Below are 26,803 nucleotides of genomic sequence, written 5' to 3' on the forward strand. Positions count from 1 at the left end.
CGACGGAACACGAACCGAGGCCGCGAGGACCTGCGTTACGTTACAAGAGCGTGTAATTTCGCCCGGGATTAATATCGAGTGTCGCCCGCGGACGAATTCGTCCTCGAGAGAGTGAGCGAGCGGGTGGGTGGATGCTCCTCACGATCTTTACGATCTCGCGCTTTCGAGGCAGGCACAATTCATTGCCGCGTATCGAAATCCCAGAGTAGAAGACGCGAGCGCCACCGCAACGTGGCGCCAAGGACGGATCGCGCGCGAGAGACGTACTGTGCCTGTAGATGTCCTCGAGGTAGACGTTGCAGAATTCGCAGTTGAGGGTGCAGTGAGGCCTGCGGATCTCGAGCAAGGGACTGACCGCCCTCCTAGGGCTGGCCCCGCCGTCGGGGCTCGTTCCCGGCATCGGCGGTAGGGTGAGACTGCTCGTGCTGGAGGCGTTACTCCTCTCTGCCATCCCGTCCTCGTCTCCGTGCGCCCCGGACGTCGATCCAAGCAGAGCCCAACTGCCTCGCCGGACAGCCCTTGAAAATTTACCGCCCCCGATATCGCGTCTTTCCCTTCGCCTCCCCTCGCTTTCACTCCTTTACGCGGCGCGATCTCGTCGTCGGGAGCGCGCGCGCGCGACTGTGCTTCCGTTTCGCATCGATGTGTATGTACGTGTGTACCCTGGCGATTTTATTTCCGGAATATCCGGTCTTACCGAGCGGTCGTCGAATTTCACGGTTCGCCGCCCGGCTCTGACGTACAGCCTGACGCAAATTCGCTCGCGAAGCGGATAACTCGCCGATGATCGGCCGTTGGTTTGTACTCGACCGGCGGGAATCGGCTGACGGGAAGTGCTTCCCGATCATTGCGGCGTGTGTCCGGTCAGAGATTGAAGGGGACATTTGCTACGCTCTTTGGAAAAGGCGGGTTAATATCGAAGGAAAATCACGATCGCTGGATTCCTCGATGGAGTGTCACTTTCGTTTCTAATCCGACGGAAGTCGGACGCTGTAGAATCCCGATTAATAAAGCTATCGCCTGAGAGCTCTCCGGGTTACGCGCTCGATGATGAAACGAGCGGCGCGATGGACGTCTTAAAGTTTAACTCGCGTGTAACGACATCACAGTCGACTTATTCGACGAGACTCGAGCAGAAAGTTACGTCTCCCGTAACCTTGGAACCGTCGTATCCGACTTTGATTTCTTTCCCGTGCCGCGACGGCACTTTCGACGTTCGTGCCTCCTCATTTTACGACCGACGACCCTGTTTTCGTCCGGATTCGCAAGACGGGGTCGTCGCTTCCGAAATTTCCCCGCGAATCACGCCATCGATTTCCGCGCGTAATTTCCCGTCGTAGAAGCGCGTTACGTAATCCCCGTCCGATCGTTCCGACCTCTACCACCAACTCCGACGTGCTCCCGAAACTTTGAGGAATACATCGGCAACCCTCTCGCTTAAATGGGGAAGTGAGAGCGAAAGTCGAAGACAATTAAAAGTCGGGTCTGCCGCGAGTCAACGTGTGCTTTCAGCGTCAAGAGCGAACGAAACCGCGAGCAAATTCACGCGAACCGCTTCGCCGAGTCACGAACCAGCGAGGGAGAGAAAATCATTCTTCACATTTCGCGCCAATGGCCAATAAAACAGCCGGAAGTCATGGGAAGGTTGTTCGAACAATATTTTTGATAAGGTCTAAGTAGTGGCCCGTCGTCGCCTCTCTCTCTTTTCTTAGCGGGATTTCGCCGCATTAAGGAACACTCGAGTTCGTGTCACCCGTTCCGGTCGGGTCCACTACGGGTCTTTGCCTTCACCCCAACGACCCCTTTGAACTTTGCCCTACTGTATACGCCGGATTTAATGCCGCCACCACCACCACCATCACCATCACCACCACCGGTAACATCGCGACTATCGCCACCAGCACCGCCACCAACGTCGCCACGATTCTCGTGTCGCGCGACACGCCGCATTTTCCACGAGTCGCACAGATCGTTGAGTGACAGGCCGCCCGAGGGATAGGAAAATGTTTATCCCGTGTCGCTTTGTCGGCTACCGAAAAACGCCTCGCGGAATTAATGACCGCGGGCCGCGAGCCTCGTAACCCCGATTTCGCCGCTGAGTAAATTAGCGCGAGAGCCGCTTTCCATCCGGGATTTCGCCCGCGAATATCAAACCGGCGAATCCCGATGCCTGAGTGAATATATTCGCGATAAGATCACGTTGGGTGTTTCTGCCGATGCGAATGTCGCCGTCGGACGTGGTAATTATCACGTATCGCGACCTATGATCCCTTAATTCCTATATATTCTTCTCGTTCAGTTCGATTCCCACGCGATGAAAACTGAATGTTCGGAACACAAGGATTACTTGGTGGCACTTTTATCCTTTCGTATTAAAGACTCCCACGCGTAAATAAAGAGGTAACATCGAGCAGATGCGCTTTCGCAAAAGTCATCGGTCAAGCTCTGGTCATTTATTTATGTATTTCTCTCCGTCGTGAAAAAGAGATGAGATCTTTCCGCGTGGAATCCTTGGAAGTGTGTTCTTCACCGTGTAAACAGTAGCCATCGCGCGAGAAACTTCGGGAAGGCTAACAAGTGTCACGAGGAAAGCAAGAACGCCAGAACGCCACGAAACGCGACGAAAAGAACGCTTCTGCACAATGTTGCGATCGCGGTGCGAGCAGAGTCGACGCTCCATAATAAACGGAGAGTTTCTATCTCGGCAAAAACGACACTCGACATCGGTACAGAGAGAGAGAGGGAGAGGGAGGGGAGGCAGTTTCTCAGAAAAATAGAGGCGGAAATAAGAAGGAGCGCAGGCGAGAGACTCGCTCCGCGCGGCGTGCACGGCCGTGCTGAAAATGCACGCAGCGTACACGGGAACGCGAAACTATTACCCGAGCCGTCCGATCGATTACGCAATGCACTCTCGTCGAAATTACTATGCCTGCTGCGGCCGAACTTTTCCTCTGGCCGATCCCACCGACGAATTTCTCTTCGTCGAAGAAATCAGATCGCATTGCGCGCGGCAGTCGCGAGGCGATCCTCGTGACGCGAAGTCGAACTCTATCAGCGACGCGAGTCAACGGCTGGTCCGCCAAGTAGTGCAAGACAGACCGACGTCGGGAAGCCCGTAAAACGGTGAGAGGGAATCTTCGCTCCTTACAATCGCGGTGGTTTATTTCCCCTAACGAGGCGACCATTTCGACACGATCGAGCACTTTCTTTTTTCCTCTAATAGGGGACCCTCTAATACAGTTAGGGGAACGTATATCCGTCCAGACGTTCCCCCAACACTTCCTTGAATCTGCTTCCTCCGCTGAGGAAGAGAAAGAGAGAACGCAGTCAGAGATTTACGTCTCCTCCAGCGGGAGGCTGCTAACACGGTCAGGGACCCCTTTTTCTCCAACACAATCGCCGAGAATTCTACTTCCGCACGCGATCTCTCGGCATACCGCGATGCAGCGCGGTAATTACTTCCGCGCTCTCGTAAACCTCGCTCGCATATTACGCGAAGGTGCGTCGACCCGCGCGGCGAACTTTGTTTTCGCACGTTAAATCGACGTACCATCGCCGGGGATGATTAACGCCGGATAAATCGCGCGATCCGCCAGCGTGTGATTGCATTGCGTTCGAATAAAAGAGAAAGAAAACAAGGAGTGTGGAAAGAAAGAGCACGCATACACACGCATACACATACACAGAGATACGCGCGCGCACGCAACGTCGTATGCACGCACATTGCCGTCGGCCGTTTGTTGGGCGAGAAAGATTTCTCTTCCGGCTTTTCTTAAACAACGATACCTACGACTCGGTAGCCGTTATTATGCGGTGAACGCGGGCATAAGTGACGCCCGCTGAATTCACGTGTCGAGGCTGTGTGTTTATGTGCGAACACGCGAACTAGGGTGAGAAGGGGGAAAGAGAGTCGGCGATATCGAGAGGAATCGGCGGAGCGCGCGCGAAAGCCATGTGCGTTCCTGGACGCGTGAAAGCTTCGACTGAGCTTTCGGCCGCCGCTCCGGCACCGAACACATTCCGTCCTGCGATCGATCCGGTCTCGGGGAGAGCTTGCGAGGGCTTGCGAGAGAACTGAGTTACCGGTCGCGACGGTAAGGCTTTGGATGGCCCTTGACCAACGTGGAATTGATACCCGCCGAGCGATGACACTCGAGTTCTCGGTGGCGGCACGGAGGATTGCCGGCGAGTTTTTCTCCCTCTCGAGAGGGAGCCATCCGTCGATTAACCGCTTGCAAGCCCGTCGTCGGGTTCAGGGGAGTCTCGCTCTCATCGGAAAGCTCTCAAGTGAGCGATGATACCGGCTCGACGGCCGGTAAAACGGTGAACGCAGCTGCGCTTATCAGCGGCCAGAAAAGCTCGTTCGAGATCGATCGATTGCGAAAACATGGAAAGCGGCGGTTTAGCTAACTTCACGCCTTCGCACGTGTTGTAGTTTCTCGTCGATTCCGATATTTTCTTTTCAAACAGTACGCTTCCGTACGCGGAGCGTCGGAGAGGCTTTTATTTTCAAGTAGAGCGACTCAACGCCGGCAGGTCGGCCGCGCTTTTTCACTCACCGACGGCGCGGAATAAAAGTCCCTCCGACCCGGCGATAAATTGCGCCGTTGAAAAGTGGAGTTTTTCACCGAGAGAAAACTGGATTCATCGGTCGTCGATTCATCACACGTCGCTCGTCACTGTTTTCCCACAGGTAACGGGGACCGGAGTTGCCGCGTGACTTTGAACTTTGCATTCCTAGTCGTTGAGTTAACAACCATTCAAGTTACGCGTACCGAGAAGCGCGTAACGCGCTCGGCGAATTCGCGGAATGTTTCAGTTGCCGAAACGCTAACAACCAATTACACGTTGTCGTTGATTACATTCGGATCGAGGCTAAAGACTCACCCTTAGGAGAGAGGTCGTTATTGTCCCCCAGATAGAACGGACCTTGGCGCATCACGATCTCGTGCACGATTATAGCGAAGCTGTACACGTCGCCTTTCTGAGTGCCCTCGGGCGGTCGTCTCTCCATCCTCAGCAACTCCGGAGCTGTCCACAGCTGTTCTGCGAACACGCGAAATTTCCCGCTCTGAAAGATCGAAATCGGATCGCGCGCTTCGATTCCTCCCGCTCGCTCCCGTCGGCTCGTGCTGCCGCACAAATTAAATCACTACAGATCGTCGGCAGAACAAACATTTTCTCTGTATGTGTGTACGCACGCGGTGAAACTACCCATCGGCAGCGCGGTAGCGTTTTCGCAAGCACGAGTTTTCCGCACGGTTTACATTGAACTACCTCCCTCTCTCCCCCCCCCCCCTCGCTCGCGCATTTTCACGCGGAGAAAGAAAGGCATTTCACAGGGTGACTGCGAGACTCTTAGAAAAATAACGTCGCACGTTGGGCGACATCGGTGTGCATAATCAATTCGTGGACACGTACTTCTCCAGTAGGCGTAGCTATTCTTGTCCATGTCCGTCTCCGTCGCGCTCGATCTCCGGAGCTCATGCAAACCAAAGTCGGCGATTTTCAGGACGAATCGCGAATCGACGACGCAGTTCGAGGACTTGAGATTACCGTGGCTCTTCACCTCCGACGTATGAAGATAAGCCATGCCGCGGACGATATCGTGTATCAGGGATCTTTTGAACACGTGATCGAGCTTTATCTGGTCGTTCTCTAGTATATCCTGCTCAACAGCGAAGGATTAAGGTGTTATGTGGAATACGGGATCTCGACCGGACGTTCAAATTGCGCATTGCAGTGTGTTCTGAGCGTATAAATTATACAGGGCGTATCTTAACTCTACATCGTTGTCATCTTCTCTTCTGAAGACTGTACCTCAAAAAGCAAGCTTTTGCGAACGTATGTTTACCGAGACACTCTTTTTTTGCTTAGCTCTCAGCACAAAGTGTCCTGTAAGTTTGTCAATGGAATTCAGATACACTCTGTATGCAGAGTGTTCCGCGAATAAATCGGCAAACTTCGCCAGCATATTTGGGAGGTCATTCTGAAGAAAAAACGTTATACGAACGATGGATTATTAATTCAGCTCCGTTATCGAGATAGGGGAGATGTATTGATATAAACCGGAGATAATCAGAAGCGTTCCGAGCTATTTAACTTTTGCTTAATTATTCGAAATTGTGTGAAATGGCATTTCATATTGACATATTGTAATATTTACACGTATCGTTCCAAATGAGCACTTCGTGCCTCTGTAAATGCAAAGAGATGTGCTTCCATATCCACGTAATATCAGCAGCTTGCTAATACTAACAGCAGCTTCATTGATGTTTATTATCAACTGCTCACGCATATCAGGCTTTCCATATAAATACTCGATTTTATGCAATCCCATGAAAAAAATTTAAAAAAAGGATGGATCAAGTGACCAAGTGAGGTCATATCTCGATAACAAAGCTGAATTGATCCATCGTTTATATAACATTTTCCGTTCAGAATGACCTCTCAAATATGCTGGCGAAGTTTGTCGGTTTGTTCGCGGAACACTCCATATATATATTGATTTATACGAATTTACTTGCGCGTCTCGACAAAATATCGGAGAATCGGGACGCGAAATTTACCTGAAGGGATCCTTTGGGGCAGTATTCGGTCAGTAGGCAACAGACTGGCGGCTCAAGGCAAGCACCGTAAAATCGTACTAGATGATCGTGTTGGAGGTCCTTCATCTGCGAAAGTCATCAACATCACCGCTCATATGATTTATACGCTATTGCATGCAACACCGGCCGGTTAGGGAAGAAACTATGCGGGAATAGACGCGATTTGTCTCCGTTATCGACAGAGATATCGTCGAAGCGCGTCTTCCTTCCTTTTAGGCAGGTTTAACTCGCCGAGGCGAATTAAACGCGTTGACACACGACGGATTCAACGAGATGGAAATGAAACATGTCGTTTGCCAAGTCAGCCACTCACCCGCTTTAATTCCAGCAGCAGAGGCCTCGAGATCTCCACCTTGTTCCGCGGTAGCTCTTTTATCGCCACTTTCGAATTCTGAAACGAAATCACTCGCAGCTTATCGTCCGCATTATCGGATCGCCGCCGGGAAAATAACTCGGGAAATGATTTATATCGCTCGTGATATATGCGCACAAATGTGTCATATTGCGGCGGTTAAGTTCCAAAAGTTAGTTGCCCAACGATTGATTGATAAGGCGACGCACGTGCGTCGGAATTGAAACGTCAATCGTACGATACAAATGAATCAAATAGAAACGGAAACGTTGTCTGACCTTGTATAAACCTGTCGGCACATACACGTTATGTTTGTCAACGCCGTCTGGCATGCTCATGTTATCCTCGGAGTATATCGTCTGAAACAAGGGCAAATCTTCCTTTAAAAAATCGCTCGCGTCGCCAACGGATCGACAAAGTTACCTCAATGTTATGCACAGAGAGATCTGCTAAAAGTATAATTTAGAAAATCGATTCTCTGACAATTTTGGAATTGATATTTTAGATTTCTCCGGTGTGCAGAAATGCTTGATCTGGCTGCCGGATTAGTGCCGTCATTAATTGTCAGAAGCAAATCCATGATGGACACGGCACTAAACCGCAAGTTACACCAAGCAAGTTTGAAGTTGATCGTTAATCGTTTAAGAAAAATTTTGAGAGAAGAGATTAAATGTTTTAGGACACCCTTAATTTAAAGGCATAGAGACTCTCTCGCGTTATTTAATTGTACTATTGAAACTTTGTTCGCGAGAAGCTCTTCAGTCGTAGTCATTTACAACTCGGGAACTATCGATCGACGTTTTAATTAAACGAAGTTCGGCTACAAATTGGTCAAAGATTCTATTGTTAAGATTAAGATGAGGCAATATAGACGCAAAGCGAAAGCTAGTAATGAAATTTATACGAATCGTCCAGTCAGTGATCGCCGTTGAAATAAGTACGTAAGAAAGTCAAATATGAAGTTTCATCTAATTACAATAAATTTTTTCTCATTACTTTTATACTCCAACGCTATACAAAGGAACAGTAATAAACACGTTAATAGGATAACTTCTAACGAAATCAATAATAATTAAAAATAAGAAGTCCCTCGCGCGACTTGCTGTTCACTCGTATTATTTGAAAATCAGAGTCTTGACTCTTGGAGATGCATTATTTAAAATAAAAAATTCTCTAATTCGATGTTGAGTCTCGAAATAATCCGAACCTTGAAATAAAAAATTAGCCAACACATATTGCCTTGTACCATCTAACGGTGCTGCACAAAGCGTCGCTAAAAGCATGGTTTGAGTCTTAGCTAAATGGAATTCGAATTTTTGGAGTCGGACACGATTCTTTTCGTTTAGTATAAGCTCGTGAAAAAGAAGAACTTTCAAATACAAATTAGACAATTTTTCTTACAAGTTGATAAACTTCACTTATCACTTCACTTATCAAAAGAAAGTAAGTAGTGAAGTAAGACCCCTTACAATCACAAACCCTTTATTTGCGGCTCTGTTAGTTCCAAATTCTCCGCTACGAGTCGCCACTATCTTCAAACGAGAAGTCGAGATCGTAGCGCGACTCAACGATAAAGTCAGACGTACTTTTTTTATTTTCAAGTAGTACGAGACCCTCTTTCTGTTTTATTCAATATTATTAATAATTTATTACATATAATAGAGCTACGGGACAGATCGAAGATTAATTGATTATTTCCAAAGTTTCTTTCAAGATACAATCGTTTATATCTTTAAGTGTCACCGGGAGGAATGCTCGAATGAAAATGCGATTATAGCTTTTGTTTCCTTATCCGTCGTAACTAATCTCTCGCAACGTTCTCAATCCGACGTCTGCTCGCGAGTTACACTTCGAAATTCCAGACGATCGAGTCATCATTGCCGCGCAATATAACAACGAGACAGCGTGAAGAGTCTTACGCAACGATTGCGCGGAAATCGCATTTCTTATCTATTTACCAGTTGGCTGCCGCGAAACTTATTAGCGATCAGCGAGTACATAGAGCCCCTTGTTTTCACGTTCGACAATACCATCACGTCGTCCCAATGCACCTTCCACGTCATAGAGGCAATTTCAGCTTCCAATCTGAAGCGCCTGCAAAAGGAGACGACATGCGTTATCGTTCTTCGGAGTTGTCGCGAGAATCGGCGGCGAGAGCGGAAGAGCGTCGCGAAATTTGCGCAATATTTCCTACAGCTGTGTGATAAACCGCGCACTTAAGCGTACGTGCCGCGAATTAATTCCAGACGTCGACATTATTTCTCCCCCTCGACAAAGGATCGCGCTCTCTCTCTCTCTCTCTCTCTTTCCCTCCCCCCTCTCTCTACCTATCTCTCTCTCCCGTTTTTTCTCTCGCTAATTAACGAGATCTTTTTATCAATGGCAATTACCATGTCGCATATGTAACGCGGCGGACGTAACGGGAATATTTTCGCGACGCACCTACCCCGACCTGCAAAGATGCAATTAATCAGGTCGATACACTTATATGATACACGGCAATCCCGACGCGGCTCGTCCCCAGCGATACCTATGAACGTGAATTTGTATTAGAGGAATGCTTACACGAAGCGCACAAGTTCGCAGGTCGTCATTGATGCGTATACATATGTGTATGTGTGTGTGTGTGTGCGTGCGTGCGTGCGTAGAGCGACGCGAGAGGTAATTACGCAGCGGTGTATCTCATAACTACATGCCTATCTGTCCCGCGCGAGATACTATTCCGCGTATAAAGGTCCTCCGTGCGGCTTTGGGTTCGGAAATTCTCCAACTAAATTCAACCGATACACACGTAACACATGTGTACACACACACCCGTGCATATATATCCGTCGAAAGTTGCCGGCAATCGTGCGCGCAGTCACGCTCGCGCGAATAGCGAGGCGGAACGAGAAAAGCGCAATCGTCCGTCGTAGCTGTGAGAAGCCGACGCGATGATGTGTAGCATCCGGCGAATCGTTCGATTCTCGATGCGATTCTCCGCTGTGCGCACGCTGGTAACGTATATCTTACGCAGATTTTTCGCGAGAGGAGGAAAAAAAAAAGCGGATCGTTGCCGCGTGAACACACAGCAGCGTCGAGCATCCGATAGCATCGAAATCCGAACTCGCCGTCTCTCTCTTTCTCTCGCGCGCGCGCGCGCGCTCTCTGTTATCCGATATCCGTTATGCCGGTGTTTCGTTCTCACCGATAATTATCTAATAGCGATACCACGCGAAAAGTTCTATCGCTTCCTGTTGTTTTTTCCCGTCGAAATTCCCCCCTCGAATGCTCGATCCCGAATTTTGATACCGAATCATCGAGACGCGGGCAGGCTCCGTCTGACAAACGCAAGCCACGTCGCCGGGAGTGTATTGTATTTACGCGCGCGATAATTTCATCCTCGTGTTCCACGTGTGCCGAAGGCGCGGTGTTTGACTTTCAGGACTGGAGTACGCTCTTCTCTATGATGTATAATTTCCTTCGTAACGAGCACGCGCGACGTAATTCGGCCGCGCACGGTCACTTGAGGTCGCGAGTCGCGAACTGCATGTATGTTTACGTACGAAGGGGCGTTTTCCCGGCGACGCGCGAGAGACAGCTACGAAATTGGAGCTTTACGTTAACCTTTTCATTCTACGACATAGTAGGAGCTAAAGCAGCAAAATAGACAATTAATCACTTTGTAACAATAAATTTAGCCTAAACTCAAATCATTTTCTTGACCTGATACGATAAACGTCTTATTCAGACTCTGTGTTTCCAATTCCCGCGTTACAAGCTTAAAAATATTAATTAGAATGAAAATGATAGAGCGATAAAGTCGAGCTGACCGAAACGTGATTAGCTGGAGTTAAGAGCGTCGAAGTAATATCAAAATTTCCATTCGAGCAATACGAGCTGAATAACGCGGGGCTGATCCGATCCTCCGACTCGGAAGATAGTGATTATAGCGAATACGTACACGTGCCGCGAGATATAAAATCAATTTATCACTTACTTGTCCGACGTTCTCAGTAATATCGCATAAATTGGATCGGCCTCGGTGGAAAACACAAATAACTTCACTCGTGCTTCATTATCGGGCTCGTGGCCCAAGATATTCCGGTTGAAAAGATTTCGGTATAAGAGTCTTCGAAGATATCGCTCGGAAGAGCTCGGAACGATCGACGATCGAAGCGATCGAAGTGACTGGCGCGTCGCCGGGGAACGATTCCTCTCATCGGTGCGCGTGGATTTTAACGTGTCCTAAAAGCGAGTCGTAAAACGGTGCATTCGCGCATTATCCGATTAAGATCCCGCGGCAAGATACGGCGCGTGTAAAGTCGAGTTACAATGTAACGAGCCGCGCAATAAACTCGAAGGACGGCGATAATTACCGCGGCATGATCTACCGGATCATCGGATGCTTTCTAATTCACCCAGGAGCGCTGCATTCCTCTGCCTGTGTTTCTTTTCGCGTAATCCGAATGTTTAAGATCGCGTCGTAACGCTGTAATTGACTTACGTCTTCTCGGGAAATAGGAGAAAAATAACGCGCTGCGGAACGGCTGAAATTCCCTGAAACCGACGAGATGGAGCCGAAAGGGAAAGGAGGAAAAGAAAGAGAGAGAGAGAGAGAGAGAGAAAAAGAGAAAGACTAGGGGCAATAGTGTAACACGGAGTCGACAGACGATATAAATCGATTAACCCGCAGCATCCGAGAAATTTCACCGCGGACAAGTGTCCCGCTTCGGCCGCGTCTACTCGTCGCTTCACCTTTCTTCAGCCTCTTCTTCCACCACTCGCTTTCAACCCTACTCGAGAAGCTGCAGCAGCTCCACATCCCGAACATGTATACGTGCACTTAGTGAGTGCTACTCGTAGATTATCGAGATCACCTCCTCGTGTGCGAAACGAAGCGAAGTGAGGACGAGGAGGAAGCGAGAAGGGCAGAAACGACGTGTTAAAAAATTTCATAATCGCCAACTTACGCTAATTAGCTCGCTTCGGCCTCTCGCGCATCCCGAAGGCACGGATTACTTTCAATTTAGCCCGGTTCCATTCGGCATCAACGGCCGATTTAATTCGCGAAAATATCGGCCGCGCCGGCCCGTGAAACGTTCCGACGAATTAATGTATTCGCGTCAGCGCCTACGCTGACGCGCTCAATAAGAAGTTTCGCGCCGAACGATGGGAAATAATACCCGGTGGGAAACAATTTCGCTAATTCTGCCCGATTAAAGCGAGAGTGGCCATTAAAGCATCATATAATTTAAACGAAGGACGCGCGGTCGGCGGTGCTCGAAATGAAAATCGTTATTCGCCGCGGTCTTCGTTCGAGTACAGGCGCGCGCGTGACATCGACTCAGCACTACGGCATCATTTTCTCCCCTCTTGGCGAGAGGTGTGCGTTCGCGGGGGACGCCCGCTTCTCTCGACATCCGAAATTCATTTCGCGACAATTCGACGGGTCACCTACGGTATTCCGTCGGCGATCAAACAGCGACGGGCGCGCTCGCGCAAAGAGACACGTGTGAGGAAATTTCGGTCGAAAGCGAATTACACTTACCGATAAACGAATACCGAGCCGACGATGAAAACGACCACGATGGAGCTCATCAATACGATGGAGAGAATAGCGTACCCCGGAAGAGCTGTCGAACATTAGTAATTTAAGTGAAAGCAAGTATCGTGGCTTCTCTCTCTTCGAGGCAGCGCGTCGGGGGTGATTTCTCATGCTGGGGAAAACTCAGAATTATGACAACTGGGCGCGACTGTGCAAAGGGGGCTCTCGCAGACAGCGATATTCAAAACCTGTCTGGCTGACTGTTAAACGATATTAATATTAACAAACGATGTGATAAACGCTCGCGCGGATATCTCTTTGTAGTCATTGTCATCGCGCAATCGATCGAGCGCTTCTGTGTGTGCGTGTGTACGCGCGCGTTGAGCAAGGAGATATTATCAACTCACAATTATCAGGACATAACGAGCCGTCGAATCCACAAGTAGGCGTATCCGGAGGCGGTTCTAAACGACCACCGGCCCAGTGAATTTGCTTCCCAGGGATATACTCCAGTGTTTTATTCGCGCCGTAATAATTGGCCACGATCTGCGGGCAATTGTTTCGCGCGTTGTATAAGGTGGAAAAGCGGCAGAGCGGGGCGAGTCGGTGATCAACGCACAATGTGTACGTCAGGGCGAAACGACGCGATATGGAGAGATGATAATGGCCGTGAGAGCTTGTATTCGGTCTTAACTCGATATGCTGAATGCGTTAACATCGTGCGATGCGTCCGGGAGTTGCGTGACGTTCCGCCCGTCAATAAGACACCGGATAACGTTACTTCGTTCCTACGCAGACACGTAGACATCTTACCTCGAATTTCGAAGTTTCCGGGTCCATATCCAACAGAGAGTAATCCGCAATTCTGTCGCCGTTCTCGTCGATATTCACGTCTCCGGTTATTCCTGAAAATTAATCGTAATTCGCGCGAGCGCGAATTATCATTGCATATTTGCGGGCGTATCACAACGTAATCACATCGGTGAGAAATCGAGATTGTCGGCGGCGCCGATTACGCGTGATTACGCAATTCTTTGTTCCCGAAGAATTTCGCTTCGCGAGACGGAAAATTGTCGCGGCGGCTACGATTCGTGACGACCTATAAACGTGCAACACTCCGCGAGAACGTGCAAGGAAGATGCGCCGGAACGAGAAGCACGAGATATTGGAATACAAAGGAAACTGGCGATCTAACATTCCGTTGATCTCAGCTATATCGGCTATAAGCTTTCCTGAGAAAAATCAAGAATAGCAGGCAGGACGAAATAGCGTATAACACGTCCCGAGAAAACTGCAGCTGGCTTCAAGGGTCGTCGAGGAAGCAAAATCGTTAAAGTACTTTGAGAAAAATTTAAAGAATCAGGTGGAAAAATTGCTGCGAATCAGGCTTAGTTTGGCACTCATGGGTCAAACTGACCCGAACGAAAAATTAAGATCCTATAGTTGTTGAATCTTGAATTGCACGAAATTCTCGTATCTTGAATTATTCCACAGAATAAATAGAATTCTTTTCTTAAAGCATGTCAGATCTTTTCACTTCTTTCTGTGTAGAACCAATACATTGGTTTGCTCTCATACTTTAAATCATCTATTTAAATAATAAATATTGCGACAAAATTATCTTTTTGTACACTCAAGAATATAATATCTGTATACTGTGTGTGGATAAGTGCGCTAGATTTTAAATAAGAATATACACAAGATAAGAGAAAGATTTAAGTAAGTTCTATCGAAAAAGTTTCCGGGTCTCGCAGACCTAGTCCGCCGAACTAAGCGAGAAATAACTGTCAGCGAAGAGTCGAGTGTGCTGGTGTAATTTAAAAACAGGCATATCTGAAATTATCGCGAGTCATTCGGGCGAGACACGAGCGAGAGAAAGGTGAACCGGTGGGAGCGTATAAATCGATCGATTTCCATTAGTTACAGGAGGCGGAAAGGTCGCGACGGTATCAGTGACAGATCCTCGCGAGTGACGATACGCCGGGATAATTAATTATTTGACCGGTCGAAACACATCTAATTAACAAGGGCACTTCTGGCTCTCGGCGCGCGCGGGCGACAAAAACACCGGTTATCTCTCCCTCGTCGCTGATCAATCCTCGTTGTTTCGCGGATTCGAGTATCAGTTTCGCCGACTGGGATTTACGAGCGCGACCGCATCCGTCAGCGCGATGTAACGCGATGCACCGCGATAAATATCGCCGATAAAAACACGTAACGCGTTTTTTCCCCCCCTCTGATAAAAGTGCTCGCTGCAAACTTCCCCCGAGAATTCAAAGCGCACGCCTCGCTAACGACCCTCCTGTGCACCTCCCGCGCGAACACGCGACGACGGTAAAGATTCCACCAACGTCGCGGTCGCTCCGGAGATTCCTATAAATGCGATTAATCGTGACATGACCGAGGTCCGACGCCATCGAGAAATACGTTCTGCACGAGACGTGCGAGATTCTACGAGAGGGATTGTCCTTTCCGATCGATTCCGACGTTCCTCTCGGCGTCATTTCCGCGGGACCTCGGACATGTAGGCGGGGATATAAAGGGGAAAGACTGAAGTTTACCCTTGAAACTCTTTCCCCACATTCTCCGGGTCAGATTACCGCCGTCTAGGTTGACCTCACCCGGCTTCTTCGGCAGGCTCTCCTTAAGGGCGAGGGCATAAAGCAGCACGGCGTCGTAAAACGCCGTCACGAAGGTGGAGACCGAGCTGTTGCCGAAGGTGAAGTTGTATTTGCTTTGCGCCAAGGATTTAACCTCGCGCGAGAAGTTGAGGTACTCCAGGTTGTCGGGCGTGCGCGCCGTCACCGTGAGCAAGGCCTGGTAAGCTTTTCGGGCTTTCTCGTTTCTCTCGTCGGTGTCGTCTTCGACCCTCCATGGCTCCTTGGAATTGTTGTCGCTGAAACACGCCGATTTCGTCGGATAAAGGTTCGAGGACGCGTGACGTTCCAGAGAGAACGGATTCGCCGGCTGAGCGACGTTGACAATGTAATAACACAGCCCACCGTCGGGGAATCCAACGGCTAGTTTGAGGGTGGCAAACGCATTTGACGTGTATTTTCGAAGTGACGTTCGAAATTGGTGGGCGGGATCGTACAGATATATCTATTTCTAATGAATCCATTTCTCCATACAGACGCACGAGGATCGTTTTATCTTTATCAGTTGAAGCATATCGCGACCGAATAGCTTTTCGGCAGCTGGCTCCGTACACCATAGCCTGAGATCGTAACTTTTACTTTACGACAGCCGATCGTTACGATATAATTGGGATATATAAAATACGCGGGCACCCAACAACGTGAACGAACTGAAGGCTCAAGTTACAAAAAGGCGACAGTTTATCTGGAGAAATTGAAATCCTCTCCTTCTCTCTCTCTCTCCAAGCGAGGGATGCGATTAACCAAGATGACGTTACCGGAAGAATGCCATAGTAACATCACCGTGGGAGTCTTCATCGACGTCGGCGGGTTTATTCCTTGTTCCGCGCTATCCTGCACGCTCACTTCCGAGTTTAAGTCGAGCAAATAAATCCGGCGCAGTTCCGAAGTAATTTCGAGTCGCGCAAGGAAATTCTCCGGTTCCAGCGTATTCTGCGGATTCCTCGACCTTCTAATACGTGACGGGGATGTCGAAGATTCGATTATAGTCCAAGACGGAGAAAGCCGCCGGAAAGCAGGTAACTGGTGGCTCTTTGCTTAATGAACGCAATTTTGAAAGACGTACTTTGCGCGGTATTCATCATCCGCGACAAGCTGGTTGTTATCGGAAGGTCGGCCAATTAATCTCACCGGTGACTCTGAATTGAGTGAAAATTCCAATTACCGTTCAAGTCGCTCGCCCCGACCACCGCTTGGAGTACACAGGACATAGTTAAGCCACTACCTCGTTTTTCACTGCGTGTCCTTTTTTCAATCGCTCGCGCTAGTCTCAAATCAGGTCGGATCTCGTTGTTGTCTCGAAGGGGTTCGCGATTTCGACAAATTCGCGCACGAGAGTTTGCTTTCGTCATCCCCCCGCCGGTCAGGTGAAACCGAAGCGATACCGATAGTTTTGTGCAAATACCAATAATAGATCAACGGGACGTCTATCCCGGCTCGATAATCTAAATGAAGGCTCGCGGTTTGAGGTTTCCAATACCATGGATTGAATTTCACTCGACCCGAAATCGCACAATGCGCTTTATTAGGATAGAGAGAGAGAGAGAGAGAGAAAGAGAGAGAAGCTGAGATAGAGAGAAAGATAGATACGGAGGAAAGGAAAGGGAGAGACGAGGGAAAATATAACGGAATATCTAACGTAACAGCCTTGTTTTTCAGCAGCGAGTATCTGCCTATGATAAAACGTAACGAACCGCCATAATGCGCGAAGTGTACCGTCGAGATCGTTAAAATTCAAGATCCCTCGTCCCTCCCATTCCGATTCCGGCTGCGGATGGAGAACCGTCGTGGCTAACATCGTCCGTAGAACGGGAACTCGTTCGGGAACGCGATCGTAAGAAACTTACGACCGCGCAGAATCACGTATTACGCGCACGACGTCCTGAGATTAGCAATTTCCCGGGGCGACGCTCTTCAAGGCCTCGTTAAACAACGTGATTGTACAATACCTGCCCCCTTTGTACACACGGCACGATAGGTACGTAAACGCAGTTTATCCGGGATCGATGAGCCGGATGTACCGGCAACAAACTGCTTCGCGATCTAACGCGAAACGACTAAACGACTGCGCGGACGGCGCGGCGACGAGTAAATTAAGTTGATGGCTTAAATGGACCCAAATTTGGTACGTTGCAGCGTGAAATAAGGCGCGCGCGCGAGAGAAAGGGAAAGAAAGAGAGAGAGAGAGAGAGAGAGAGAACAAGCAAGGCGAATACAATCGTCCGATTCTAACCATATTATATATTGTGCTCGGCCAACATTAGCATATTATTCAAAACCAACTAAGTTAAACCAACCGTGGAAACTGCTTCCGAATTCCCTACATATTTGGCTTAAACGGTTGAATCAACGCCGGAAAATTTATTCCGCGTCTGTATAACCTAACTGCAGTAAAGAACGATAAAAAACGTAATATAGAAACACGGAGGAAATGTTTACGTAAATTTCTACCGCGCATGAATTATCGTGTCACGTGAAAATAAATCTCCAGGGAAAAGAAACGGACAGTGATTCGCGATTCAGCCGAATCGTACCGTAATGCGGTTAAAATACATATTCTTATTTCGTAGACAGGGAAACAATCATTTCGTACGCGAAACAAGCGTCTCGGTTCATTACAAAAACGTTCAGCATCGTCGGATCCAATTTTAATCCCTTTTTATCCGTCCTTTTCCTTCCCCCTCGCGCGCCCTCCCATAGTTACCGAAGACAGGACGGACGCGACGTGTTTCATGCCAATTTTCCCTCCTGTACGGAGCCGTGCTGTGTTCCAGCGACTGCACATTCGTTTCAATTAAAATGGCTTTAGTGTCCCCGACTACGCGCTATTGTACAGGTACCTTGCTTATGCCCCAGTTTTTGACATATGACCCGCGTACACCTACAGATTTCGCGCGGCTATAACTTGCTTTGTGTAATCCCCTGCGCGCCATTATAGCGCGAACTTTCCCGAATAACGAGCCTGAATTCACAATCGCGTCGTTAAATCAAGCGTGATACCGCTCGAGATCCACTTTCGATATTCGCATGTCTCGCGTGAAATACCACGCGTAATAGGAATTTGCACTGAAAAATGTGTTTCGTTGGATTTACGTGACAATGGACAACAAAACGCGTTCTGGTTAGAGGAAACGAAATTTCGAGTTCTCACGTATCATAGAACTACGTCCATTTTGGGCCGACCGCGTACAGTTATCAATTGGATACCATTTTATAGATAATAATAGAAATATTAAGAATTGAGTAATTTCAGATTCTCTTTGGAGTCTCTGCCGAAAGCAGTTTCATTCCTTTCATGATATTCGCTCGGTAGCTCATCGTCAGAACTAGAAGCCGAGAAATATGTCACTAACATCCTCAGCAGGCACCCGTATGTCTTCAGTAAGATATCTGGCGTATTCTGGATATCAAATGAGTGACGTGATGTGGGCATTGCAACAGTCATTTTTACATATGCAGTAATATTAAGTTCTATTCGATATCGTCTCTCCTGGGTCACATGATCTCCGTAATAAGATCTGCCTGCATAATTTGGTTTTTAGCACAACAATTATTAATTAGCTAAGTAGCATGTAATCGTCTCATGCATTCGGACGCGCGTTCGCGGAGGCGTGTTACACGCCTATTTATTACCGCTTTTCATTCGGCGCTTCGAAAACTTTCGCAACGTCGTACTACTCACCCCATAACGGATAACATACGCAATTACTTCTCGCGGTAGAAACTCCGAGTTTACTTTGCTCACCTGGAGGAGAGCTCTATGGAGAAGAACACGTACTCCCCCGAGTCCACCATTCCGAGCTCCTCGGCAGCCAGCAATATTTCCCGGATGGTCGTTGAATTAGCACACATCACCACGACTGAAATAAAAAGAAAAAAAGAACGATTTCTCGCCTATAGGTCAGTGCGAATGTGTGAGGGCGGGATGCGATGGAAGGAGAGGAGGGAGGGGGGCGAGCAGGAGGGTGGGCAGACAGCACGTCAAGATCTATATAAATATTATTGCGGCCGAAGCACTTTGAGATATACGTTCGGTTCAATTACATTTGCAGTCCGTTACACGTAGATACGGCGTGTGTATGTACACATCCGGTCCCTATGAATCAAAGCAAATATTCGTTGCCGTATTTGCAGAGTACCTTGTATTTCTTTATAACCGTTTGATGACAAACTTTACATCGGTCGTCTTTTACATCGCGTTTGAAAACACGATTGATTTACAGGTAATTATCCGCCGATGTGCTTGCTTTACTGAAAGAAAGAGGAAAAAGCGAACGGAAAAAGGCGTTCGATAATTAAAAAAGATCGGAAAGACGGCTCATATTGACATTTGTCTTCGTATTAGTAGCCTTCGCACCGATATATATATATATAATTCTGATATTCTGTCTACCTGCATGATAAACATCGCCGCGATTATATTGTGTTTAACCTCAGCGATTTATAATCATCATCCTCACGTGTATCCCGCTTCGACATCTTCATCCCGGCTTAACGCGAACCTGAATGCGCCGAATGCGGAAGTCAGGTGGATGTGTATGAATCGGCGAGAGAAGGGGAGAACGGAGAAAATTTCGATCACACACCATTTCGCTCCGAAGCGGAATACGTCGCCGACGTTTCAAAGTCACTCCCTACCTCGCCGAACGCTTTTACATGCGGAACTTGTCGGTTTAAGAACCCATCCTCTCGTCACAATGAACTTCGCCGCTTTGTGTTGAAAATATCGCCAAGATAAATCGCCGTGTCGTATAACTGAAAAGTTATAAAATCCTGGGCAAATCCGCAAAATCTTCCGCACGCCGACGAATTTCCCGCGGGCGCGTTTCATTTCTACCTGCATATCGCGACGCCCGACTCGTAAAGCTGCCCCGAATTTCATATAAGCGGAGAATATTGTGCAAAAAGAGGAAAAAGAACCGCTGTTAAAAATAAACGCCCGCTCTCGTTAAACGGAAAGGATCACGCGAGAGCGCCGTTTCCTCTCTTCAGTTTCTTCTTCCTTCTGCGCTCGAAGGTCTTCCTTAGAGCAAATAATTTATCTCCCGCGAGTAGAAACATTGTTTAAGTATATCGCGGCAACTTACTGCACGACCGCATAAGTCGGAAATAATTGAGGTCTGCTTCCACTTTGCCGATTCTCAGTACATTTTTATGATCCGCGAAAAGAAATCCGCTTTCAGCTTCATGTTTCACTTTGGTAATCATCTGCACCTCTCTTTCAGAAATGAAACGGCTCGCTTACTATCGTTCTCTCGACGACTGACTCGTGCATAAATATTTAAGATTATTTCATAATTAAGCGAGAAGTAAGCAGGATTTAGGAATGGTTAGAAAACTGATCAATAGTGTCGCGCAAAATGGATCGTTTGTCGAGGAACTCTGCCCGACAAGATATACGAGCATTGCATTTTCCGTGGCTACCCGGATCGTTGCACCGCAACATGCCAAGCGAGATATAAACATTTATCCGACCAAAGTCGTAATCCACTTTTTACGACGAGTCGAATGCGCGCCTTTAATTGGCGCAATGCGCGTACACGTCTCGCCGAGCCAAGACTTGTCGGAATATAATTCGGCGCGCGGAGATCTCGATGTAAATTATTGAATTCAGCAAAGTCCCGCAGTCTGTCGACACTCGTTAAATCACGGATTATTTTTTTAAATCAGGAATTGATCTTTTTCACATTTTTTTAACTGGGAAATGAATTTATCTTTTGTATCGGGTCGATCAATTTATTTTGAAATACAATCAAGGAAAAATAGTTGGTCCTAAAACAATTCGACAACCTGATTGTATAAAAGAATTATTAGGTCAATCGGAAAGTGCGCACAAAGTCCGTTTTTCGGTCAAACGTCATTTTATTGTATCCCCGATAAAAACAAATGATTCATCAATATCGTCATCTAAGATCTTTCGCTGGCGCTCTGGCGGCATTGTTGCCCGCGTTGCGTGTACGTAACACCACTTAGGTCCAAGCGAGCTTTTTGATCGAATCAATAAGCGCAACAAAAGCTATCGGCGACGGTACCGAGAGGAACGAAGTTTCTTTTTCCGAGTGCCGCCACAGTAAAATTCTCTTTTCCGTTCTTCGCTCTTCCAATTTATAGATATGCCGTTTATTACCGGCGTACATATTCCGCATGGCAAATATGCGATGAAACATTCCATTAATCTGGCATCGTCAAATATAAATTTACGCGCGCGTACGCCGTTATTTATTCACATACCGCATGAGCCTACATGCACGCGTACTGTCATATTAATGCGTTACTTCGCGAGCGAGAACGAAATATATTATTTTGTTCGCGCAGAATGTGCATAGCCGCGCGCGAAACGACGCCGTTGCGTTATTACGGGTTGATCCCACTCGGATTCTCATTAAGGGACTGCTCGTCGCTTATAGTTAACTCGTCGCCGTGCGTATCGCCGGTAACGACTAACAAGAGTCACGCGATACAAAGGGGTAAAGTTCGCCCCATTATGCGACCGCATCGTAAGCCGGACGTAAAGATGTCGATGTGCGCGCGCTCCCAGCCGGAATTTCGCGGCGGTCGAGGCGCTTTCGATTAGCCGGGGATATCGTTACCGAAAGCGCGCCCGAGTTTGATGGAGCGCAACGGCGAACTTTTCGTCCGCCCGTTTTTAGGTACCCTTTAGATTTAAGCGGCGAGATAGAGGGAGAGAAAAAGAGAAAGAGAGAGAGAGAAATAAATAAAGTTTCACCGCTTAACGAGGTGGAGACCCGATCTTAAACAATCGCCGAGTCAGTCGCGAGTAAAAACCGATTCGAGAGAGCCTCAGACACCATCCACGGAGAATGCCGTGATAAACGATCGGTCCGAGCTGTCGAGAAGGCATGGCACGCTACATCGTCCGAAAATCCCAACGACGGTAAAAAGCAACCGAGTGATGTGAAAACGAACGTACGAGTTCGTTCGTTCGGGCTGGAAGGCGTCGGAGGCGTCGATGCGACTAAAATGGGTGGATCGATGTTACATGGCACGTCCGTGTACCGGGGAATAGCCTCATTATCACATAGATCGAATCTTCTTACTTCCCCTTTATAGCTCATCTCTCGTCTCCGTCGACGCTTGTCGTAGACATGTTCCTAAGATAGTCGTTCAACTGCCATTAAACGTAAATTTGCCGTGTAATTTCGCGCTTCCGGCGCGATAACGCGATAGGTGGCAACGATGGAGGGGGGGGGGAGGGGNCGCTCCGAGGAATTTGAGGCCGAGACGAGGATTTGAAAAATGCACGTAACAGATTAGCTGTTTACGCAGCGGCGCGCTCGCGATACGTTCACGCGGCGGGCGATATATCGTGCGACACAGATTTGAAATCGACCACGGCGTTAATATCATTTTCGCATCGATAAGCCGAAGCAGAAGATTAGCAGCGCTAAGAATAGGCATCGGTTTCAAACAAAGCGTCAAGATTAACGCGCCCGAGCGACACGTTGAACACGAGAAGCAGATATCCCGTTATCGGATCATTTTGTTGTCTCGACTATTTTTAGCCCAGTCACGTGGGGACTCAATGAAACGCCGAATCATTACAGTTCTTGCAATGGGAGCGCGGGCGGCGCAACAAAAATTCGATAGGAACTTGAAGCTTCTTTTTTTTAACGAAGACGGAGCCTGAAGAATTCCGATCGATCGGCGATCCGTGGCATTCGGCCAGTAATTTAGCATAGTTCGGTGACGATGCGTGGAGCGCGACGTTCTCCAGTTAATGTCGAATTCTCGAAAATCGGGTGGTGTCGGCGTCCCGATCGCTCGCGAATACCTCGCGATATTGCCGCGATCGTCGTCCTTCGCAATCGAGCACGTGACGTGAGAATCGCCATGACAATAATAATTTATTGACAATAATGGAGTCGACGGACTCTTATCCGCGAAAAGCCGAAGATACACATTAATCCTGTCTTTTCCGCTCTCTCAGCCTCTCAATTTTATCTACAAAGGAACGTCCCTTGGATGATGTATTGCGTAAAGTCTTTAATGAAAGACGTCAGATATCAAACTTTTAAATCGGTTTCTCCTACAAAATATCATAAATATCAATCGGACTTGCACGTTAGAATGATCTCGCTCGGGGGGGGGNTAAAATTCTTAATCATAGCCAATAAATACGTAACGTTATCAAGTAACTGGGTCGAAAATATCTAAGTCTTATCTCGCGGAAGTCGCAGAAGCCGTGCAGATAGCAGCAGATCGAAGAGACATACTCTGTAGCTTGTTTCATCTATTGAAGATAAGTCTGCCGTAAACTCTCTGTAATGCGATTTAACGATTCAGAAGCGTCGAGTACGACGAGAAACGAGTACCGGGAATGCCGCTTTCGAGACGCGGCACCGAATTTGTTCTCAGGACTCACCTGCGCGAGATACACGAAGCGGAAGACGCTCGTGCGTAGAAGACTATTCGATTTGCGCTGTGGGATTTATGACATAACTCGAATTATCGCGGCGTCACACATCCAGGGGGAAGGGGAAAAGGGGGCAGCGCAAGAAGGCGCGATAAATTAATTATGCGCGAAGAAGAACTTTCCCCGCTTATATCTCGCGGCATATTCAATTCTCTTGATATGCGCGAAATATTTAATTACGCGGTGAACATGACTCCGTAAGTTTAGTCATTGGCGGGAACTCCTCGGGACGTCTTTCGGCAATTGCACCCGCAGGGATGAAGCAGTTAATGCAAATTCAGCGGACGCGCAACGTTCAGATAACACGTGAAGTAAACTTGGCTGTCAAGTGCGAAGTGTTAAACGTGATCAACCGATAGGAGGCGAGAGCACATCATCTGTAGCGGTGAACTTCATAAACGGTATCAATTAAACAACGTGGAAGTTCGCCGTTCATTATCAAATTTCCCCCATTTCACGTCGTGCCTTGTCTTTTAACAGCGCGCATTATGCCACGCTGGCTGTGTCGACTCCGGCAAAGGCTGATTGATTTATGCAAAGTCCACGCAAAGCGGAAGGCGATACCCGAAGCTACTTGGGGTGTGCTTCGTTACATTATACCATTGTCAAACAGAAGATTACCGTAAACAGAGTGAGTAAATTTGGGGGATCATTTTAGTTATGTAATTATATGGGAAATTGTTAGGGAAAAGGGAGATTTAAATTTATCCGAGACATAATGACATCCTCGCAAAGAGATTTCTCGCAAGAATCTTATCATGCATATCGTATGAGCAGGAACTCGGGATCCGCATTCTTTACATGTGCGTTTGAATAACTCCCATGAATAGGAGGAATTCTATTTCCGTTCTCTTACACGGGAAAATAATTTTCCGACATTCCGTTACACACGCTTTCGCATATACATCTCCGCACGGGTATCTAATAATAATCCCGCTCTGCGTAGTCACGAGGAACAATAAATTACGAACATTTAGAATTTTCCTAACGCTTCCCTCTCCTTCGCAAAGGGATTTCACAGCGAGGAGAACGAATCGACTGGCCGGAAGACGATCTCTCGACAACACCCACGACAGGTGGTGTCGCGAGAAGTCTCGCTTTTGTTGATTGATTTCTTCTTGCGCGACGCACTCGCGCGCGAGACAAGAGAAAGAGAGAGAGAGAGAGAGAGAGACTTACTCCTTGCGGATTTCGAGACGAAGGTGAGTAGATTCCTGTAATCCTCGGCGGTAGTAGTCTCCTGGTTGAAGCTTTTGTGCGCCGGCGTCTGGTTGAGCGCCGTGAAAACGGCGCTGAGCGTGAAATGGCACTCGGAATTGCCCCTGCTGCTGGCCATCGCGTGATTGTGGAACAGCAGACCGGCTATTTTCCATCCGAAACGCCGCAGGATATGTCTCAGTGCCTCGCCCACCAGACGATGGGAGCCCATCATCCTGGTTAACGTCGGATAATGCTGGCCCTTGTGACGGAACGCCTCTGCCTGCGCGCCCGCCGTCAGCACCGGTATACCCCATACACCCGCGTACCTGGCCACAGGTGCGATCACGTAGTCGCACACGGGACCCAGGAAGGCGTCTGTCGCGATAAAGAGACAATTCCGCAAATTGATCGTGCATACCTGCGCTACTTCGTCGATTTTTCGCTGAGTCAGTCAGGAGGCCCATCGCGCGAGTAGTCACGGCGCGCGAGGTGGTTTCATCAACACGCCTCGTTTGAAACTGGGTCGAGATCTCGAGACCGTGGAAAATCTCGCGTCGAGTTTCTTTACTCTCTTACGATTGCTTAACGCGCGCGATACCGGCGCTAGATTACACTGAGCGATTGTTTATCGTTTGCGTTTCATTAATTTATATTTACCGCCCGCGGAGAGCGCGTCTTGCTCCCGTGAGCGTCGCACGCATAGCCGTGTCAAGTAGAGCATTGCCATTGGAAAGCTGAAGCCGAGATCGAAGGACAGGAATGTGTTAACAGTGATGCTTCCTCTATCACATAGTACTGCAGGAGGAGACGATATAAGGGAAACGGAAGAGTGAGAGTGGACGTATCGAAGAAAATAGTCTGTTCTTCTTAGCTGAACTGGCCGCACTGGTTTCAAGAAATCTACGCGCACCGAAGCGTGAGAATCTCGTATGTGCGTTTTATACGCTTCAAAAATCTTTGTAAATTTCTAGGACTGGTATAGCGAGTTCAGTTATTAAAAAAACAAAAAACAAAAGATCAAAAGAGAGGAACAATGTGTATCTGATTATGTGAGAAGACGTGTAAATAATCCGTATGTACACTTATAGTTATTAGTTAAAAATACTTGTAACTATGTGTCGCTTTTCCTCTTTCCTCCTCATCGACTACACAATTAGACAAGGAAAGCACCACTGTCTCTCTTGCCCTCTTTTACTAATACCGGCCCTGCGATGGGAGTGCTCCAGCCTGTTCCATCTGTCTATGCTCGCACGACGGATAGATTTTGAATCTTCGCTCGAGACGAGTGATAAAGGGAAGGGGGATGAGAGGGGGCAACAAAGCGGAGTCGCACACGTGCGTTTGTGCGTGCGGAATAAATAACGCGAGCCTGAATTTACATCGAGTCCGAATATTGGCTTTGCGCATATAATCCTATCATGAGGGTGTGTGATTTTCGTACGTCGATAACGAGTATATTGTTTATCGAGGAGACTTGGCGCGCAAGACACGAGCTCGCAAATAGATCGGCGGATGGACGATCGATATATCGATTGCGCACACGCACAACTGATTAAATTAAACCGCAATATTTCGCGACGCGGTATCACCGGAAAGCCCGATCCGCTTCTCCGCTTGAAGTGTGCTCACGACGATGAAATTAAAATCGGAAACGTCTTCGCTGCAAGTGATACTTCCGCGGGCGCGACGGATATCAGGCAAAGCGCTTGTGTTCTTTCCGTAATAGCGCACGTAGAAGCCGCAATCTCCGCGGCCGCGGCTCGTTCCGTTGCCGTGTGTGTGTGTGTGTGTGTGCTATACATGTTTCGAATACGCGCGCAATTAAAACCTCGATATCGCGTCGGTGGTTTGCAACACAATGCCGGCGTCTGTACAACACGAGTACACATGCGTCCGCCGAGATAATAGAACGTGTACGCTCTACCTAATTAAATAGATCGTTGCTCCCTCGAGAAGAGACGGAAGAAAAACGGTTATTCCTCGCGATGTGTCGATGCGATTCCCACTATTCGCCCGCGAAAACTC

General features: G+C 48.1%; 1 protein-coding gene across 1 annotated transcript in view; it reads right to left on the reverse strand.

Moving 5' to 3' along the window:
• The window catches only part of LOC106752087 (atrial natriuretic peptide receptor 1-like), a 90,394-nt gene that overhangs the window by 33,034 nt on the left and 30,557 nt on the right, over window positions 1-26,803 (reverse strand). The window contains exons 4-14 of the mRNA XM_014633502.1: window positions 18,890-19,004; window positions 15,049-15,383; window positions 13,301-13,392; window positions 12,895-13,033; window positions 12,491-12,575; window positions 8,919-9,054; window positions 7,239-7,319; window positions 6,922-6,999; window positions 6,570-6,674; window positions 5,422-5,668; window positions 4,888-5,046 (exon numbers count right to left, since the gene is read on the reverse strand). Coding sequence (XP_014488988.1) covers window positions 4,888-5,046; window positions 5,422-5,668; window positions 6,570-6,674; window positions 6,922-6,999; window positions 7,239-7,319; window positions 8,919-9,054; window positions 12,491-12,575; window positions 12,895-13,033; window positions 13,301-13,392; window positions 15,049-15,383; window positions 18,890-19,004 — 1,572 coding nt within the window. The remainder of the gene's footprint in view (window positions 1-4,887; window positions 5,047-5,421; window positions 5,669-6,569; window positions 6,675-6,921; window positions 7,000-7,238; window positions 7,320-8,918; window positions 9,055-12,490; window positions 12,576-12,894; window positions 13,034-13,300; window positions 13,393-15,048; window positions 15,384-18,889; window positions 19,005-26,803) is intronic.

Source organism: Dinoponera quadriceps, unplaced genomic scaffold (genome assembly GCF_001313825.1).
Source record: "Dinoponera quadriceps isolate SergipeBrazil2010 unplaced genomic scaffold, ASM131382v1 scaffold424, whole genome shotgun sequence".
NCBI classification, from domain to species: domain Eukaryota; kingdom Metazoa; phylum Arthropoda; class Insecta; order Hymenoptera; family Formicidae; genus Dinoponera; species Dinoponera quadriceps.